Genomic DNA, 19,970 nt, shown 5'->3' on the forward strand with positions numbered 1-19,970 from the left:
GGGACGGCAGTCTCTACACGCTGCATGACGTCTACCCAGCCGCGGTTGAGAAGCCACCAGGAGAAGGTGAGGTAGCGGCGGTTGACTTCAAAGTCGGAACCATAATAGTGCTCGGGATTGTTGCCGTCGTCGTCGTTGTTTTCGAGGGAGATGGTTTGCTGGGCGGAGCCGGTGGCGAGGGAGACGACCGAGGAGAGGTAGGAGCGGCGGCCAAGGAGGTTGAGTTGAATGCGGGTTAGCATGGTTAGGAGGGAGAGCGTGTAGAGGAGAGTGTAGGCTCGGGTGATGGCTGGAGAGACAGGGGGGAGTTAGTATTGGGGGTTGGAATAGGGGTGGGCAGGGGGCGTACAGCTGATGGTGAGGTCATTCCAGAGTTGCCTTTTGGTCTTTTTTGGTTTGGGGGGTACTGAAAGGGCATCGCCTTCTTGGGCACCGTCGACAGGGACATTGCCGTCCCCTGAGATGGCAGCTGCTATGGAGGTTGGGACAGCAAGCTGACTTGTTTGTAGGCCGGCGTCACTTGTGACACTGACGCTGAACATGCTCCTTCCATCGTCATCTGTCTCTGCGGAAAGGCTGGGTGGACTTGTTGATCCGATGCTCTTCGTCCTGGCTACGGCAGAACCTTTCATCTGTTGGATTTCATATGTGATTCTCTCTGTGTTCATCGCCTCGAGGATGTTTGTCGTGGCGGTAGGTAGGAGGGCGAGGACGGTGAAGGTGCAGTCCTCTTGGTTTTGTTCGAATCGTCGTCGCAGACTGCACAGACAGATAGCATCAGCATTGGGGTGTTCATCAAGGAGGCAGAGAGAAGGCATACTTCTCCTTGGCGATGCGATCGCTGCTCATGCGCTCGCGCGCATCCTGGAGTTTGCCCAAGACATAATTGGTGACAACATAGCCGGCGCCGATAACACCAGCACCGATGGCGAGAGGTGTTCGGTTGCGGCGGAACCACCGCTTCGTGGCGGCCAACATGGCAGAGTTTTGGGGGATTCGAGCTCGATCACAGCTCCTCCTTAGAATCAGGAGACGGCTACCTTATGCATGTGGTTGACGGGATGCACGTCTACACTACCGGGGGCGCGACACCAGCTGCTCTGGGCCTCCAATCGCGCTGAGCGAACCTCGGCTCTGCGGTTCTGATAGGGCTGATACCGTGATCCGGGGTAGGAAATCTGGAGTCAACCCTAACCCTTTGACACTCTGCAACTACCCCACGCCCAGCCCAGGGAGGGGCCTTCTTCACAATCCACCGCCGCTTCCGTTTCGCTGATGGCCAACGTCACAGTTTGCTCGCCACGGACTGCCCCTGCCCCTCACCCGTAGCGTTGTCCGCTATCGTTTAAAATGTTACTTTTGCTACCCCTCCACTCCCTCGCTCAATGACACCACAACCACCACCACCACCACCACCACAGCTGTCTGGATAACATCACCACCTTTTCACTATCAGCATCAGTCATATCAGCAAATATCAGCAACCATGAACGCGGAGGGCCCGCCCGAGTTTCTGCTCGAAGCATTCGCCGACCCTAACACGGTGCGGGATGTTGTTCGCGGTAGGCTTCCCCTATTCACCCCTGTCTGCCCCTCCATCCTCTGATTGTCCTGCTCTACAGGTATTCTGCACACCATATTCTTTATGCGTTTCTTCCAGTCCATCCAGGCTGCCACAGCCACACGCGACTGTCTCGGGATCGACCTCGCCTACGTTCCCGACTCCGCAATCGAGACGCTGATCGACCAGCGCGCAACATCACTCGCACGACAACTAGACGCTGAGCGCCCATCAGGAGGAGGTGGCCGCGGTCAGATCACTGTTCAGTTCTTTGAGAAGAAGCGTCGTAAGGGGACCTGGTTCGGGGCCGACGATGAGCTCTGCTGGGAGAGGTGGACCATCAAAATTACCGTCGCTGAACCCAAGACGGAGAGTGGTATGTTGATTTGACCTTTACTTTTTGTCCATTTTGTATCACCGAACACTAACTCACCCTCTTCGAAATATAGACCGTGCTAAGGTCCGGAAAGCAACCGAAACCACGCTCCGCTCTACCGTCTTCAAGATCATGACCTGTGTGACCGGCCACATGGACCACATCCCTCCCATCACCGAATCCAACGTCAACCCCTTCCCGTACCGCATTTACATTGGTAATCCTCCAAGTAATCAGCAATCACCATCATCGCAACAAAAGGCTGCCACGGCTGCTGCTGGAGTCGGAGCTAGAGTCGACGCTGTAGCGGGTGGCTGGGCAAAGAAGATGGGGATCTATTAGGAGGATTTCCTCAGCAGTGACGCAGTCACAAAGGTGGTTGATATCGCAAAGGATATTGGTGACAAGGTTGCTGCCGCTACGAAGGAAGTTGAAAAGAAATTTGACGTTTACCTGGCACAGTTGGAGGAAGAGGCCAGGAGGGCCGAGATGGAAGAGGTGAGGAGAAATGAGGAGTGGTTGCTAGTGGCTGAGGAGAGTCGGAAGAGGAATATGGAGCCGGCTGGTCATGGTGGCGTCGAGGAAAAGAATCTACCCAAGGGCAAAAAGCACGATCACCAGCAGCCCCCCAAGAAAGATGATCAGTATGAGGAGATTCTCTAGGATGTGGACGGCCTTGGAGAGGGACCACCCGAAAGCAGCTGTTCGAGTTCGGAATCGTCTGTGTGTTCCTCAACAATACTGCTGTCCGGATCGCAGGAACTTGATCCCATAACAATGGGGCAAATCCTCCCTAAGAAAAAGGGCACAGACCCACCGGGGCGCGACATGGTCGATAGTTGGGAAGAGCAAAAGCTGCATGGTGTTTTCAGGGATCAGAAGAACTGCAAGGAATAAACGGGACAGGCGTTTGCTAATTAGAAAAGGACGGGAAACGGGCGTTTGGATTTGGTCATTATGCTTCAACGCTACATTTGTAACACAGCACGGAAGGGAGAACAGCAGGTTCATGGTGGCTTTCGACAGTCAGAGGTGGGTATCACGCGCAACATGGCGGATTACAGCGAGTCTAGGGATACAACTGAAGGCGCTAGTCATGGGTAGTTATAGATTTTCTTATCAGGTAGGTACTAGGTTCATCGAGATACCCCTTTTTTTCTTGACTCTTTCTCTGCGAGGAGAGGATACACAATACAATTACTTTCTAATGTTGCGTCTTGGTTCTCTATCTTGTCTCAGTGTTGACTTTGAATTATGCCTGTCAGCTGGCTGGGTTTCGGTATGCGGTTGGCAGCGGTGTGGACTGTTGTCTGATCCTTTTTACGTTTGATGTGGCAGAGAGCTTTTACAAGACTGTTCGTGACGATGGTAGGCGGTGCAGAGGGCGCTGCATTTTGTTTTGAGGGGTTTGAGAGAGGTTGAGGATGGCATTCGAGATGGTCGCGGTGATGAGCTGGATGAACAAGAGGGAGGAGGCGGGGCAATGGGGGAGGAGGATACGGCTAACACAGATGACCCGGAGGTGAGGAAGGGTAGGGTAGGCGGGCTGGTTTTGGATTGGTTCTCTATGTTCATTCCGGTGCTTAGAGTAGTAGGTACTTCATGTCAAAACAATTGAGCCGTTTTCTCTCGTCCAACAACTTTCAATGGCAAGAGTCTTTTCCATCAGCGGAACCCCATCCTGTTTGGGAGGAGCAGGGCGCTACCAAAGCGTGGAGTCAGAGGTTAATATAGGCAAAGATAGGGAAAGCGAACCTGAGACTGAATGGGGTGGTTGGATATCAGTTCTTATATATTTCACTCTCATGATCGATTAGGTGCCAGCTATCTTACAGACTGGACAGGTCGTCAGTTGCCAATGATCTACCTCATTCATCATCTCTTGTTCTTCAGGGGCGGAAAGAGGCACAGGGTTAGGGTTTTGGCAGTCTCTCGAAAATACCCTTGAACCCCCTGAAAAATAAAGCGCTGTTGGCCCATCAACTCCACTGATCCATTCTCAGCATCTCAACTTGAACATGTCATCACAGCGATTATCAAAGCTCTGTACAGAATGCAATCTGGTTTGTCCCTCAATCATTCACGGCCATCAGCCGCGCGATAATCAGTGCTTGTGTTTGTGTTCCTCCTCCTTCTCCTCATCCGCAGGGTCCATGTTGACAGCAGGCCAGTTGGCAAAAGTAGTCTCCCCGATTGTAACCTTGCCCGTAGTGATGGGCGCCGAGCCATTCTTGTACTGCTCATACATCTCGTATACAGACACGCTATGAACAGCACCCTTTGTGAGGGAAAGGCCTGCCGATTCGAGGAGGACGCGGTTGGTGTCATTGTCAAGGGGCCTGTGGAGTAGTTAGACTTCTGCCAGCATTTGTTTTCCGAAAGGAGGGACCAAGGTAGACTTACAAAGGCTGGATGCTGTTCTCAAACACATCGTCCAACACGACAACTACCCCCTTCCTTAATTGCTCATCGCTCAGATCGGACTCCAGGTCAAGAGTCACCCGCTCGTGGCTGATCTGGGCGTTGGGATAGGCTTTCAGCACGTGATCGAGGTGCACCTCGTTCTTGTTACCGTACAGGTAGAACGGCATCTTGTCCGGGTATGTCGTCTCCAAGGCGGCGTAAGACATGGACTCCTTGACTATGACCCTGATGTTGCTTAGCTCGATGTTGTCCTTGAGCGGCGGTGCGCCCGGCGGGGGTATCCCCACGTCCAGGCGCCACTTGGTGCTGCTGCCTGGTTTGAGCAGGTTCTCCAGAGTCTCTTTCTCCATGTTGGCAAGTGTGTAAACCACGCCTGGGTTCTCGCTGCGCAGCTTCTTGTAGTACTCCACCACATCCGGGGGGAGATTGCCCGTGATGACCAGTTGCCAGCGGTGGTTGGCCATGTTGAACATGGGGATGTGCGTGAGGTAGATCTCATCCACGCCCTGCATGACGAAGCCATGAACATCAGGACTGAGCTTGTTACGCTTGATGCAGCGTTTGATCCCTTCGAGCGCGACTGCCCTGAAGTCCTTGACTATAGTCTTCATAAAGTCTGGACTCGTGGGCCAGGGGCTCATTGTGACATTGACGAGGAATCGAAGGTCGCCCCGGGCCAAGTTGATACCGTCGTCGAGTCCCAGGCGGGTCTTGAAAGTACGAAGGCATCTGCCATAAGCCTCTTCACCGAATACAGATGAGGTCAGGAATAGGGGGCGCGCTGCCACAACATCCTTGTCGGACGAGACGGAAAGCTGTGAGAAGATCCACTGGTTGAGATAGTTCGCTTCTCCCTTCATATCATGAACCGTTAGTCCACCATTCGCTGTATGTGGAGAGCGACAGTAAACTTACCACATCCTGATTGATGTCGTCCCCAATCTTGAAGTTGCACGCAAACGCATTGATCATGAGGTCACCAGCCAGCTCACACAAAAGCTTCCATGTCTTCTTGTCCTCGAAAAGCTCTTCGTTGGTCCGGTTCAAGATCTTGTCTCTGATCAGCTCCTTCTGGGCTTCAATAGCCTCCGGTGACTCGCCTGCCTTCTCCGTCGGAAGACGAATGAGAGGAACAACGACGAGGGATTTCTTGAGTGACTCATGTTCGGGGTCAGGTTCCCCCTGTGTCTCATCTGCGCCGGATTCAGATTCTGGGGACGGGGCCATGGTGGCCCAATAACAGTACAGCTAATCCCATATCTGATTAGAGACCCCGGCGACCAGCAACTTCAAGCTGGAGGGAGTGTTCTGAACGTACCTTTGTGCAGGAGAAAACAGCCTCACCCAGCAATCTGCCATAACCATCATTGTGCAGACCTATCGTTTTGTGCGTCAACCATGCAGCAGTCGCTGCTGCGCCTGGCTTGCTGCCCTCCACACCGTAAACACCCATGCTTTCCAAAGCATCACCTTGATGGAAAACAATAGGGCTGGTCCAGGTAACGAGGTATCTCATACGCTGGTCACGGTAGCAGAGCCCGCCCGCAGGATAATTGATGTAACCAGACCTTTCCCATCGTGTCAGAAACTCTGAAATCGACATAGGCGGGGAAACACTCACTTGTGCGGGTCGATAGTGATGCTCTCGGCGTGGCGGAGGTTCCGAAGCTGCTTCACAGTATATGGCTGCAAGGGCATAGCGGGTACATACGGAAGGAAACCGTCTTGGTCCCCCCGCTCCCTGAGCGTGGCAGCAAAATAGCCTCCCCAGGCGGCATCGCAGTGAATGGCGAAGGAGACGCCTTCGTTCCTTTCAAACTCGTCACGAATCTTGACAATCTCAGCCACGGGGTCGCAGGCACCGTGCTCAGTAGAGCCGATGATGGCTACCACGCCATAGATTGGGATCTTGGCGTCAACACATTCCTTCAGGCGCTTTCGAAGGTCGTTGGTATCCATGCGAGCCTCTTCGTCTACATCAACGTCGATAAAGTTGATCGAGCCAATACCAGAGATGGCTACATGTGCAACGGCCAGTGTTAGAAGGAAAAGAGACCAACGTCGTTCTCAAAGGGCAAGAGAAACTCACCTCCGCCCTTGGGCCAGGAATAATGCTTGGTAGCACTGATCAAGAACTTCCCAGGTTCAAACCCATACTTTTGCTCAATCACGCTCTTTCCGGTGGTCTGAATGAGGTAGGGTTTGAGAGCAGCCTGCAAGAAAGTTGAAGAGATGGAGTACTGCTCAGCCAGAGTTGACGGTATCTCGAGGATGGTGGAGGGCTTGAGATTTAGCAGCTCCTAGGTGGACAACTCTGTGAATAGCTTGGCGTCCCCTGTGCTGGTTTTGACTTCGAACGCACCAGCAAGAAAATTCAGGGATCCTTCTTCAATCGCTCGTTTGAGAGAGAAGGGATAAAACTTGAGGTTGCGGACTAGAGGAGACTGTTAGACACCTTCCCTGTAAATTCAGGGAACAGGGACATTCATACTCGCCCAGATAGCCTCAAGGTTAGCGACGGATCCATCCTGAAGACAACAAAGCGTCAGTAATTCACAGCAATACAGTGTAGCACGGTTCTAGATATAACTCACACAAGTGATGTGGCCCCAGGAATCTGTTCCATATCCCAACATTCTTGCAAGCTCCTGTCCGACCTCTCTCTCCAGCTTGGTCGTGTGTGGGCTAGCCTCAGTGGCCACATTGTTGGGATTGTACATCATGGCCGTCATGTCTGTATATTATCAGTAGTCACCTCGGTCAACAGAGAGAATAACAAATCTATCCACATACAGCCAACAATGCTGGAAAGGGCAACATCCATATTCATATGAGCATTGTATCTGGGAGACCAAAACGGCACCGACTTTGCGGCCAACTCGAGGGAAAGTTTATCGACATCAGATGTCAAAGTCTTGATGCTGTTTTGGTAGTCTTCCAGTTCCTTCATCCCTTCGGTGATGAACTCGGGGTCTCCGGCATAGAGCGTCTTTCTGGCCTGGGCTTGATGGTTGAGGACGGTGCCAAAGAGATCGTGAAGGACCTGGAAATTCTCGGCCCTGGGGCCCAAGAACCAGGAACTGACCAAAGCATGCTGGGTTATGTTGTCGTCGTCCGCCATGGTCAAGGGCTGTGTGATGATGGGATGATCAGGGAGGATGGATGCTGTGAAGTAAGGTACAGGACAGAAAGGAATGTGTGAGATTCCGGTCTTGAGCTGGCTGGAAATGGTGCCCCTTCTTATACCAGCGTTGTTCAGCATGCTGCCACTCGGCACCTGGGCCGTTCACGTCAACCCGATTTTTCTCATGGAAGCATACTTGCCAATCGATTGATGGATCCGCACACCTGCAGCTGCGGTATATCTTTCCAAGGTCTGAATTTCCATACAGGCAAGCGCGGGACGAGTCAAAAGGCTTCATGGGCGAGAACAACGCCGAGGCGGGGTTGATCAGCCATGAATACTTTGATCTGTCATTGCCAGTCAGGTTAGCAGAGGTAGCAATGTCATGGAGTTCCGAGTAGACACCCAGCTGAAATACAACCCACCGCTACCTAGCGGATGTGGGCTTGCATGGCTTCGAGGAGCTTGGTCTGCCATAGAGCGACTGGAAAGCCTGGAGACGTACTCTGGGCTATCCCAAGTTTCCAGATAGGAAGTCAACGCTGGCACTAGTAGCCCTTCAGGCAGCTGAGTGATGCATGTTTCCATCTGGCTGCAGCTGGAGTTCTAGACCTAGGAGTGCGGAGAATAACTGGGGCAACTGACAACCTCAGCTAGCCACCTTCACCTCGTCACTTCCACAGCTAACCATCCACACTTATCACCACCACTAAAGCCTCCATTCCCATGCAGCTGTCCTATAAGCGGACCGCACCGCTCTGCACGTCGATCCACTGCCGTCATATATTGGAGAAGATCAAGACCGACCGACTTGTCGATTGGCGTCAACAAGTATGATACCAAAGAGATCAATGACCTCTTCGGCTACGTCAGGGACGTCGAGATCGCATATCTTCTGAAGCAGATTGCCAACAAAGGGGCCATCGTCAATGCGGTTCTTGATTCTTGCTACTCGGGCAGACCCGTGATGGCGACGGCACTCGAGGATCCGACCACATCCTATTCAGTAGAGAGGTACATAGAGGGCGAATTTTGTAATGAAAGGGTTGGTCCTGGGCTGTGTTCTGCCAAAATAGTTTCTTAAGTTAAAAATCGACTCCCATACGTCAAAGTAGATGCGAAACTTACTAGATAGAACCAACCAGATATATCAGTCTCCTCTTACAACATGAGAAAAAAAACAGCTGAAACACATCACATCACATTCAACATCATCAAGTGGAACAGCCAAGTACTGTACATCTACCAAAAAAGGCAGACTCTTCTTTATTTGACGACTCCATGGTATCTTGAATAAAAATTCCAGAAGAAGCTTCCTGTTACCCCTTCACACGCGCACTGCTTGGTGAAGGCAGACCGTAAAATAGGCCATGAGCAAATGAACACACATCTTGTTGAAGATGGCGATGCTCCCAGGCCCCTCTCTTCTTCTCTTCTCCCATTCTTCTTTCTTTCCCGAAAGAAACAAAACCCACCCAACACCGAACCGAATGAATCTCCTCTTTTTTTCTTTCACCCATAACAAAAAAAAAAAAACGCCGTGTTGAGAATGGCGAAACCCGTTCCACCCCTCACCAGTAATGTATGCTAATATGCTGTTGAACCAACCCATCCGGATTTTCCCCTTGCCCACAAAACGCCTTGTTGAGAATGGCGCTTTTCCATTGAGGTATCATCTAATCATCACCCAAAATTTTTTTGAACCCGTTAGAGACCCCCAAAATGCTAATGCTGTTGAAAAAAATCCGGAAAAAAGCATATTACACCATCAAAGCGATGGCGTGTACATGAAAAATATTAGGTAGGCGTTTAAGCCTTGTTGGCGTACTTCTCACGGAAGTACTTGGCAGCGTTGACCATGTGGGTGAGGGCACCCTTGACCTCGTCCCACTTGCGGGTCTTGAGACCGCAGTCGGGGTTGATCCAGAGCTGCTCGGGGCGGAGGAACTCGAGCATTTCCTCAATGCGCTGCTTGAACTCCTCCTCGGCGGGAACACGGGGGGAGTGGATGTCGTAGACACCGGGGCCGATGTGGCGGGGGTAGGCCTCGTCAATGAAGACCTTGAGGAGCTTGGCATCCGACTTGGAGTTCTCAATGGAGAGGACATCGGCATCGAGGGCAGCGATGGCGTGGAAGAAGTCCTGGAACTCGGAGTAGCAGAAGTGAGAGTGGATCTGGGTAGAGTCCTCAACACCGGCGGTGGCGAGCTTGAAGCTGTTGACGGCCCACTCGAGGTAGGCGTCACGCTCAGAGCCCTTGCGGAGGGGAAGACCCTCACGGAGGGCAGGCTCATCGACCTGGATGACGTAGATGCCGTTGGCCTCGAGATCGACGACCTCGTCACGGAGGGCCAGAGCAAGCTGCTGGCACTGGACGGACTGGTGGACGTCGACACGGGGGAAAGACCACCGCAAGCAGGTGACGGGGCCAGTAAGCATGCCCTTCATGGGCTTCTTGGAGATGGAGGCGGCATACTTGGACTCCTTGACGGTCATGGGAGCGGGGCGAGAGATGTCACCAACGATGATAGGGGGACGGACGCAACGAGAACCATAAGACTGAACCCAGGCGTGGGTGGTGAAGACGTAGCCGTTGAGGCGCTCACCGAAGTACTGGACCATGTCGTTGCGCTCGGGCTCACCGTGGACGTAGACATCGAGGTCAAGCTCGTCCTGGATGGAGACGGCGAGGTCGATCTCCTTCTTGATGAAGTTGTCGTACTCCTCGGCGGAGATCTCGCCCTTTGTGAACTTGTTGCGCTGGACGCGAATCTCGCTGGTCTGGGGGAAGGAACCAATGGTGGTGGTGGGGAAGAGGGGAAGGCTGAGGTGCTTCTTCTGCTGAGCATAGCGGGTGTCGAAACCGGACTTGCGGTTGTGCTGCTCAGGAGTGACGGCAGCCTGGCGCTCCTTGACCTTGGGGTCGTTGGTGCGGGTGGACTCGGCACGAGCCTTGATGGCGGCGGCGTTGGCATCCAGCTCAGCGCGGACAGCCTCGGGGTTGGTGACAGCCTTGGCAAGGATGGCAACCTCCTTGACCTTCTCGGAAGCGAAAGAGAACCACTCATAGACATCAGTGGGGAGCTTCTTCTCGCTGGCGAGGGTGTGGGGGGTGTGGAGGAGAGAGCTGGAGGTGGCAACGATGACACGGTCCTCGCCGAGGGCCTTGATGGCGGTCTGGAGGAGGTCGAGCGACTTGGCGAAGTCGTTCTTCCAGATGTTTCTGCCGTCAACGACACCGGCAGAGAGGATCTGAGAGGGGCCGAGCTGCTTGATCACAGGCTCGAGCTGCTCAGGGTTGCGGACAAGGTCGACGTGGATACCCTTGGCGGCAGAGAAAGCGGGGAGGACGTCAAAGTTGTGGACGATGTCACCGAAGTAGGTGGCAACGACGAGGGAGGGGATGGCATCACCAGCAGCGGCGAAAGCCTCATAGGCGGGCTTGAAAGCAGCCTTGATCTCGGGGGCGAGATCGAAGACGAGGGTGGGCTCGTCAATCTGGACGGTCTCGGCACCGGCGGCCTTGAGGGCCTTCAGGAGCTCGACGTAGACGGGGACGAGCTTGTCAAGGAGAGAGATGGGGTTGACGGAAGAGCCACGGTCAGCCTTGCCGAGGGCAAGGAAAGAGACGGGGCCGACAAGGACGGGTCTGGTGATGATGCCAGCCTCCTTGGCCTCGAGGAACTCGCGGACGGGCTTGGGGTTCTCGGCAAGGGAGAAGGTCTGGTTGTCCTGGAGGGTAGGCTTGACGTAGTGGTAGTTGGAGTCAAACCACTTGACCATCTCGAGGGCGGGAACATCGACACCGCCCTTCTGGTGGCCACGACCCATGGCGAAGTACTCATCGAGAGGGGAGAGCTTCTGCTTGGTGTAGCGTTCGGGAACGGCCTGTTGTGGGAGAGGTGGGTCAGCAAAAAAAGCCCGAGAGCAATTGACCGAGAGAGAGAGAAGCTTACATTGAAGAACTGGATGTGGTCAAGGACGTGGTCGTAGTGAGCGAAGTCGTTGGAGGGGATGATGTCGACACCGGCATCCTTCTGGATCTTCCAGTGGGCGAGACGGAGTCTCTTGCCCTCCTCGAGGAGAGCCTCCTGGGAGATCTTGTCGGCCCAGTAAGCCTCGTTGGCCTTCTTGAGGTCACGAAGGACGCCCATACGGCTGTGGGAAAGATATCGAGTTAGCAACCTTATCAGTGCCCAAAGCCGTCAGAGGAAGGAGCAATTGGAGCTTACGGGAAACCCAGCACGGATGATTGAACCATCTTGATGGCTGTGAGGTGTATCTGGGATTTGAAGAGGGAGATGGTGTTGTTGTTGGTTCACAGTGACCTGTTCCTTGAGCCTGGCTGGAGTGACAGACGCAAAGAGGGAGTGTGAAAAGTGGGATGAGGAGAGAAGGAGAGAAAGAAGGGTTGACTTGAGCGGGGGAAGAAAGAAATAAGTAGTGCCCAGAGGGGAATGGAACCGAACGAGTCGACCTGCAGGAGGGGGGGCAATTTTGAGTTACTCGGGCAGGGGCCAGCCTCAGCACTGGAGTGACTGGCAGTGTCAACGGGGCCGTAATCGGTGGGGGTTCCCACCGCTTGTTCGGAGCCCGACCGCCTTTGGATGGAGGATGGATGGACTGGAGACATCAAAGTGATGAGGTCCATGTCTCAGGTTCTTCTGCCCCTCCCGTTTCTTGCAGCATTGGCATCGCAGCTCAGGTTCTAGACTAGCTATCGAGAGCTCCCATAGAGAGCTTGCTTGCATGGGGATTGGGCACTGGGAGGTTCGGCACTCAGGTCTCGGGGCTCACTAATGGTGGGGCAGCAAGACGGAGGATGGAAAGCTTCAATCAACAATTCGGGGTCTTCGGGGCTTTGCTGTTAGGTAGGTTCGGAGTAGTCGTCACCACGGGACAGACAGCTTCAGGTCACTGAGTGACGGATCGACACCACCACACGGTAAGCTGGAGCTCAGGTACACTCCGTTTCTGTGTGACCTGGAGTACCCTGCTTGGGACCCCCGTTTACAAGTGAACGCTATCGATGGTGCAAATGATGTGACCCAAGGCCCGAGTCGACCGGGTTTTTCTCGCAGCCAGTCAATCTTTGACGCTCCGCGAACCGGGCTCCAGCAGAGCGGCCATATGCAGACTAGACCGATGTATTGTCACCGACAACGCTCCGGGTCGCGGGGTGTTTTAGTGAGGGGCAGAAAAAAAAAATAAGGTAGGTACGGAGTACAACCTTTGTGTTGGAGAGGTACTTAACCCACCGTTCCGTCCCCTCGGACGCCCCTGCCCTGGGCTCTTCAAAGGGATGGCATTCCTCCAGTCTTTCACGTCGAGAATGACACCGGCCAACAATACTATCCTAGACAATCGGAGGCGAGTGAATTGTTCAACAGCAAGACAAGAGTCGATCCCGGTTCAGTGACAGATGCGGGGCCGGAGTAAGCAGCTCAAAAAGCCAGGTTGACCCCCGCCCCCTCCACAATTTCGGTGCTGCAGGTGTGAGGTGAGGGGTGCCTCAGGCTGGTCAGAGCGTTGAAAAGCCAAAAATGCACCGAAAGTACGGAATGAGAAAAATGTCTCCGCCGGTTTTCTTGTCGATAACAGTTTGAACCCGATATGAGCATACCGCATTGGTGGATATGCATCACCTCGGTATTATGTATCTATCAGAGTTAATTACTTTGGTATGATGAACTCAGCCACACTCATGATGGAGCTTGGTCGTTCGAGTGACTTTCGACGCGCGTGGCTTGTACAGTGCAAGGCTTTGGCTCTTCGTCATCATCCCAACTGGAACTTGTCAAGTGCCAAACCTCCATTGGCAGCTCCGCTTGCTCATTTCACAGAGCTAATCTCATTAATTACTGCTTTTGATTGATTGATCTTTCCTTGATACATATCTGTCTCTCTCTCCCTCTTTGCAACAATCGCAGCCAACTGGCGACGGCCTGTTGTTTTGCCCTGCGATTACCGTGTTACCCCTTTTCCATCTGTCGTAATCCCGCAGTCTCATCGTCAACCTTGTCGCCGTCGTCGTATCCGTTCCCGTAGCCGCTCCCGATCGAACCGACGCGGTCATCGCTCGACGACATCATGTACTCGAATCCCAACTCGTTCCTGGGCGGGAACAGCCAACGCCCAGGGCAACCGCAGTATGGCAATCAGTTTGGCGCAGGAGCTGGTCAACCACAACTGCAGCAGCCAGGTCCATTTGCTCCTCAACCGACTGGCTTCGGTCAACAGCCGGCCCTGCAGCAACAATACACTGGATATCCAGGCCTGCAGGCCCCTCAACCTACCGGCCAACTTCAGCCTCAGTTCACAGGCTTTGGTCAAGCTCCCCAGCAAAATGTTGGAGCAGCGGCACCCCCTATGCCGGCTATGCCTCAGCAGTTCCAGCAACAGTTTCAACAGCAACAGCAGCAGTTCCAGCAACAACCACAACAGACATCGAGCCCCTTCGGCGCCGCCCCGAGCCAGCAGCCTCCTGCTTCGGCTTTGGCCCCCCCCGCTCCCCCCATGAAGCCCCAGCCGACCGGCTTCCACGAGATGGCTGCCTCCTTCCAGACTGCTGGAGGCTCGAAATCGACAGCCAGTGCTCCGAGAAAGACCAACAAGATTCCCAACATCCGCCTCTCATTCATCACCGCACAAGACCAAGCCAAGTTTGAGACGCTGTTCAAGTCTGCTGTGGGGGATGGACAGACCACCATGACTGGCGAGAAGGCCAGGGATCTTCTCTTGCGTTCAAGGCTGGATGGAGACTCCCTGTCTCATATTTGGTGAGTCTGGTGCTTGCTGGCGCATATACGTATCAAATCAATACTGACAGCTTGACTTAGGACGTTGGCTGATACCACGAGATCGGGACAATTGCATTTCCCCGAATTTGCTCTCGCCATGTATCTCTGCAATCTCAAGCTTACCGGAAAGACTCTCCCCGAACACCTTCCTGAGAACATCAAGAACGAGGTGTCAAGTATGGTAGATATCATCAACTTCAGCGTTGCGGAGGAGGCTGCCAATGCCTCTGATTCGGGAATCAGGCAGAACACCGCCACTCCTCCTGTTATCCAGCACCCTCAGCCGCAGCCATCGAACTCTCAACTTCTCCAGGCGCAAATGACGGGATTTCCTAGTCAACAAACCGGATTTTTGGGTGCTCAGCCAACGGGGATGCCCCAGGCGACAGGTTATACTGGTCCCCGGCCGCCCATGCCTCCAATGCCCACCGGTTTTGGTTCGTCATTGACCCCGAACGCTGGTCCGGGCGGGATGGTTGCGCCTCTGAATGCCCAGCCTACTGGTATTCCTGGCCAGTGGGGTCTTGTGAATACGCCAGCAACGGGTCTCCCTCTCATTGACGCCCTCCAGGCTCGCATGATGCCCCAGCAAGGCCGTGAGCAGCAGACATATACCACCGCCGGTCTGCAAGGAAACGCGGTCATTCCCTGGGCTATCACCAAAGACGAGAAGACCAGATACGATAGTCTTTTCCGTGCCTGGGACGGCCTTCACAAGGGCTACATCTCTGGTGATCAAGCGATTGAAATCTTGGGCCAGAGTGGTTTGGAGAAGCCCGATCTCGAACGTGTGTGGACATTGGCAGATAATGGAAACAAGGGCCGCCTCGATATGGATGAATTTGCCGTGGCAATGCACTTGATTTATTGCAAACTGAACGGGTATCCTGTTCCCAACCAGTTGCCTCCCGAGCTTGTTCCTCCATCAACCAGGAACTTCAACCAGTCCATTGGTATGGTAAAGAACATGCTTCACCAAGAATCCGAGTATCGCAAAAATTCTGGCGCCGCCTTGCTGCCTCAGAAGACCGGTGTCAGTTACCTCAAAGGCCACTCCTTCAAGGGAGCCGGAGCTGGCTTTGGCAACCGCAAGGATGCCACGGTCTTCAAGAACAACGACGAAGAGGTGGGCTATCGTTCGAGCGCCCGACGTAGGGTTGGCAACAACTCGCCTCGTCCAGAGTCGCCAGCTTCCGTCAACTCTAGTGAGGAGCTCAGTATTGAGCAGCTCCGCAAGAAAATCAAGGAGAAGCAAGTCTTGCTCGATGCTATGGATTTTGCTGACGAGAAGCATGCGGAGGAGGATGACATTCTTGACAGGCGTGACCGCCGCGAAGCTGACGAGCTTTACAGGCGCATCAGGAGAATTCAGGAGGATATCGATAACCACCCAGACGCTTCTCTCATCAGCGCTGACTCAGATGCTGAGAGGAGAGCATTGAAGCGCCAGCTGCAAAACCTGACTGACAAGATCCCAGATCTGGCGTCCCAGGTTAGGAAAACTGAGAAGGCGATTGCTGATGCTAGGCTGGAACTGTTCCGCCTCAGGGATGCCAAGGCTCACCCATCCAGCGCTGCGGCCATCATTGGCACTGGTCCGGGCGGTACCGTCACCGAATCTGACAGGCTCAAGGCTCGGGCCAAGGCTATGATGCAGCAGCGCACTGCAGCCCTTACAGGAAAGAAGATCGAAGTCAGCAACGACGATCTGGACGCCCCCAAGCGACTCGAGGAGGAGAGCATCAAGATCCGAACCGAGAAGGAGAACAATGAGCGGATGGTCCGCGATGTGGAAGACAGTGTTCGCGAGTTTGCCAAGGGCATTGAGGACAATATGAAAGAGGGTGCTCAGGATTCTACTACCGAGCATGAGAAGCGTCGCTGGGAAGATGGTCTGGGCGTGGAGGATGAGGTCAGGGATTTCATCTACGACCTCCAGCGATCTAGCCGTGCTGCTCGCATCAGATCACAGGACCGCCAGGGCGGGCGTCAACCTACCCAGGAACCCACCAGGGCTGAGGCACCACCATCTGCTCGCTCTGTGAGCCCTGCAGTCTCTCGCACATCGACTCCAAGTGCCCCAGTTGCAGGCGGTGGCTCGTACTCTTCCTACAAGACTCCGGAGGAGCGGGCCGCTTTTATCAAGCAGCAGGCCGAGCAGCGCATGGCGGAGCGTCTCGCTGCCTTGGGCATTAAGGCTCCCACCAAGCCCGGCGAGACTGCGGCCCAGCGGATGGAGCGTGAGCGGGCTGAGCGAGCCGCCAAACTGCGACAGGCCGAGGAGGAAGATGCCCGTCGCGAGGCTGAGAGACAAGCAAGAATTGCTGAGGAGACTGGGGCCCCCGCGCCAGCCGCCCAAGCCGCTGTTCCAAAGCCAGAGGGCAAGAAGCCACCTCCGCCCCCTAGCCGAAAGACCCCCAAGGTTGACGACAGGCGGGCCGAGGAGGAGGCCGCAGCGAGGAAGGCGGAGGAGGGACGTCTTGAGCGCGAGCGTGGCGAGCAGGAGCGTCAGACTCGGGAACTTGAGTAAGTGTTGAACCAGATTGGTTTGTTTACAATTCTTACTAACGCCATTCTAGGGAACGCGCAAAGGATCAGGAAGACGAGCTGGCCAAGGAGCGTGCCGAGGCCGATGCCCGTCTGAAAGCACTTGAAGAGCAAGTCCGCCAAGGCAAGCTCAAGAAGGAAGAGGAGAAGCGCAAGAAAAAGGCAGCGATGGCTGAGGCAAAGGAGCAAGAAGCCAAGCTTGCCCAGCGCCGTGCTGAGATTGAAGCCGCCCGCAAGCGGGAAGAAGAGCTTCGCAAGCAGCTTGAGGCTCTGGATGTCGAGGACAGCTCATCCGACGATGATGAAGGCCCTGAGCAGATTACCCCTCAGGCCTCGACACCTACCTTGGGCGGCAGCCAAGTGGGCGGTAGCCAGGAGCTCGAGCCTGCCCCGCCTACCCCGGTGCCGGCTCCCGTGCAGTCTCCTCCCCAGATTGTCACCTCTAGCCCTGCGGAGACGGAGAGCCGCAATCCCTATTTCAGAATGAGAGCACAGGCCGCCGAGACAACTCCGGCGCCGCCAGCACCCCCAGCTCCTGTTGCTCCCCCGCCGCCTCCACAGCCAGATGTTTCGACCAACCCCTTCCACCGCATGACACAGGCGGCCGCAGCCCCTGCTCCATCCGGCCCGGTCTCTAGGAAGCGTCCCGAAGATGACGGATGGGGATCCGACAAGGAGGACGACGACGAGGATTCGGATGACGACAGACCGGGACAGGGCGCTGCTCACCTCGCCTCGATCTTGTTCGGCACCATGGCGCCCCCTCGGCCGCTGTCGGCTACGGGCGACAAGTCTGCCGCTGCGTCTCCTCCGGTGACCTCACCTGTTGCTTCGCCTCCTCCGGCTATCCCTAGCCCTACTGCTGCGGGAGCCCCCCCGGCACCACCCCCGCCTCCGCCCATGCCCGGGATGGGTGCGCCGCCTCCGCCGCCACCTCCTCCCCCGATGCCCGGGTCTGGGGCACCGGCTGCTCCTCCTCCGCCTCCACCTCCCGCTCCAGGTGGCGCGCCTCCCCCTCCCCCTCCTCCTCCTCCGCCGCCGGGAGGAGCGCCTGCGCCTGCTGCTCCTGCGGGTGGTAGGCCGGCGGCGTTCTTGGGGGAGATTCAAGCTGGAAGGGCTCTCAGGAAGACGCAGACCAAGGACAAGAGCGGGGCTGCTGTTGCGGGACGGGTGCTGGATTAATGATGGGGGTTTCTTACAAGGGCTGTTACACCCGAGGTTTTTTTGCTTGCTGCGGCTGGAGGGAAAATGGTTTCTGGGGGTATAGGGGGGAGGTTGGGGTTACTGTTGTGGCGAGTACCTAATATCGGGATTTGTGCATGTGTCTGTGGATGGTTGTGCGGCTACCACTCGGCCGGCATGTTGTGCGAGGGTGGTGGTCCAGCCATCATTTTTTTGTTTCTGAGGGGAGTACAACATGATGGGGTGGGGATGGGGGTGAGAGTGGGAAGGGTGGCGTGTAGTGAAGCTCTGGTATGGTAGGGGGGGGGAGGGGGGGAGTATATGGTGGGTCAGTTAGGTAGCTTTTTTCTTAGATTTTTGAGAATAAAAACTGTTTTTCTATATTGGAGTTTTAGCAACCGTCATGGCCTTTTCAAAACAGGCAGAATTATGTGACAATGGTATATCAAATTATGGCCACATTTGTGGTTCCTTAGCTTTCATTCCCGAGGGGCTCCGGGGGGGTTGGGTTGGGTTCAAGGGAAAGGGGAGCGATCGGAATTTTGTTGAGATGGATGATGGGTTGCCGAATTATGGGGTTACGGGGGGGAAGAATGGAAGCTGGGTAACTACGAATATTGAAATGGAGAGGGCTGGGGAGTAAGTAAAATTGATGATGGTTCAAGAACGGATAAGGGAAGCTAGTTATCTGTATATCGAGCTGGCGGTTGCTTGTTCAGCTGAGGAAAGACATGGTTTGTCTGTGTTCAAGTGGTGTGTATGTTGTTGCTCAGGGATGATGAGACCAGGCATGGGGGCTGTTAGTTTCATGCGGACAGGATGCAGTGCTGAAGGTTTGAGTGAGATGGGGTTTGAGGTTGAGACATTAGATCTGCTTTGTGCGAGGTTGTTGCATTTGGGGGTGGTGGTTGACTGGTTGCTTCAACGGCATCCCAGTTTGGATCCCTTTTTTCGTCTCTGAAGGGAGGATGCCCCCCAGCTCAGTTGAGCCTCGCACCTGCCTGGCGCGAACCCTGAGGGTTTGCCTCACTAACTGGTGGATATTCACCTTATGGTTGACGGCAGATTCTGAGCACGATGATATACAGATATCTTTCTCGGACGTCAAGGCTGCTGGGTGTCTGGTCAGTGATTCTGAAGACCATTGTCCTGTCTCTAGCTTCTTGAGCGCTTGGGAACTGGTACCCGCAGTGGGCTCTCGCCTATTAAATCAGGGGGAACTTGTGATTAATGGGCTGCAGTGCGGTGCGGTCGTGAGAGCTACGCTTCGTCGGACATGATAGTGAGGCGGGCGGACTGTGGATATCTTCTCCTTCGTTGAGGCATACGAACTGGCAAATGGAAGAGGTTCTCGGTTTACCCGTGTCGCTTTTTTCGCCGTTTTGCGTGCTTGCCTGCCAGAGATAGATGGGCTTCATCTTCATCGGGTGGGACTTCATTGATGGCGGTTGCGGAAGTCCATTTTGGTGGATATTTCTCCTCGTCATCAGGCGAGTTGGCAAGTCCTTCGGCAACGAGTCTGTCCTCCTTTCTCCTCGGAGGGCATTTTTGTTGGCTCAAGGTCGGAAAGAGGTATCCGTACTTACCTTGGGCTCTCTCTCCTTCATAAACCTAGATCATGGGGCTCATCAACGGTGGATCTCTGTTCCATGAGTTGGCAAACCTTGAGCAAATCACTTTCTCTCTTGCTCAGAAGATACTCCGCGATATCTCTGTCTAGACCTTTTGCTCTTCTCGTTTACCTCTCCTATCCCCAATGGATGGGAAACCACGGTTGTTGATTACAGTAGACCATTATGGTGGATATCTCGACACTCTCCCATATTATAAGGCTTATTACTCGGTGGGACCTCCTCCCCTCCCTTTATGTGAGCTGGCAAGCTCCCGACAAATTACCTTTTCTTTCCCCAGAGACGTTTCCTGTCCCTTGCATTTCCTTGCGGCTTCCTTCCTTGG

The 19,970-nt window shown here is 54.5% G+C and overlaps 6 protein-coding genes across 6 annotated transcripts, besides 3 other annotated features; 2 read left to right on the forward strand and 4 right to left on the reverse strand.

The window, feature by feature from the left end:
- Positions 1-2: 2 nt before the first annotated feature.
- On the reverse strand, positions 3-978 carry PODANS_7_8080 (uncharacterized protein; the record flags this gene model as incomplete). The annotated part of the gene is made up of 3 exons (XM_001908134.1): positions 3-289; positions 350-759; positions 821-978. Coding segments are annotated over 3 exons (855 nt in total), but the record flags the coding sequence as incomplete, so codon positions are not given.
- A 390-nt stretch (positions 979-1,368) lies between these two features.
- Positions 1,369-1,386: a sequence feature (primer IPH33B).
- A 1-nt stretch (position 1,387) lies between these two features.
- Positions 1,388-1,419: an STS (microsatellite IPH33).
- Positions 1,420-1,486: 67 nt separating this feature from the next.
- Positions 1,487-2,279, forward strand: PODANS_7_8090 (uncharacterized protein; the record flags this gene model as incomplete). Its single annotated transcript, XM_001908135.1, has 3 exons — positions 1,487-1,562; positions 1,623-1,937; positions 2,011-2,279. 3 exons carry the CDS (start codon positions 1,487-1,489, stop codon positions 2,277-2,279), a joined length of 660 nt encoding a protein of 219 aa, XP_001908170.1.
- Positions 1,554-1,571: a sequence feature (primer IPH33A).
- Positions 2,280-4,041: 1,762 nt separating the features above from the next.
- On the reverse strand, positions 4,042-5,221 carry PODANS_7_8100 (uncharacterized protein; the record flags this gene model as incomplete). The annotated part of the gene is made up of 2 exons (XM_001908136.1): positions 4,042-4,276; positions 4,341-5,221. 2 exons carry the CDS (start codon positions 5,219-5,221, stop codon positions 4,042-4,044), a joined length of 1,116 nt encoding a protein of 371 aa, XP_001908171.1.
- A 757-nt stretch (positions 5,222-5,978) lies between these two features.
- PODANS_7_8110 (uncharacterized protein) lies at positions 5,979-6,320 on the reverse strand (the record flags this gene model as incomplete). The annotated part of the gene is made up of 1 exon (XM_001908137.1): positions 5,979-6,320. One exon carries the CDS (start codon positions 6,318-6,320, stop codon positions 5,979-5,981), a length of 342 nt encoding a protein of 113 aa, XP_001908172.1.
- A 2,974-nt stretch (positions 6,321-9,294) lies between these two features.
- PODANS_7_8120 (uncharacterized protein) lies at positions 9,295-11,746 on the reverse strand (the record flags this gene model as incomplete). Its single annotated transcript, XM_001908138.1, has 3 exons — positions 9,295-11,373; positions 11,442-11,643; positions 11,718-11,746. The coding sequence occupies 3 exons, from the start codon at positions 11,744-11,746 to the stop codon at positions 9,295-9,297; spliced, it is 2,310 nt and encodes a 769-aa protein (XP_001908173.1).
- Positions 11,747-13,575: 1,829 nt separating this feature from the next.
- On the forward strand, positions 13,576-18,014 carry PODANS_7_8140 (uncharacterized protein; the record flags this gene model as incomplete). The annotated part of the gene is made up of 3 exons (XM_001908139.1): positions 13,576-14,264; positions 14,325-16,811; positions 16,865-18,014. 3 exons carry the CDS (start codon positions 13,576-13,578, stop codon positions 18,012-18,014), a joined length of 4,326 nt encoding a protein of 1,441 aa, XP_001908174.1.
- Between the last annotated feature and the right edge of the window lie 1,956 nt (positions 18,015-19,970).

Source organism: Podospora anserina, chromosome 7 (genome assembly GCF_000226545.1).
Source record: "Podospora anserina S mat+ genomic DNA chromosome 7, supercontig 1".
Classification (NCBI taxonomy): domain Eukaryota; kingdom Fungi; phylum Ascomycota; class Sordariomycetes; order Sordariales; family Podosporaceae; genus Podospora; species Podospora anserina.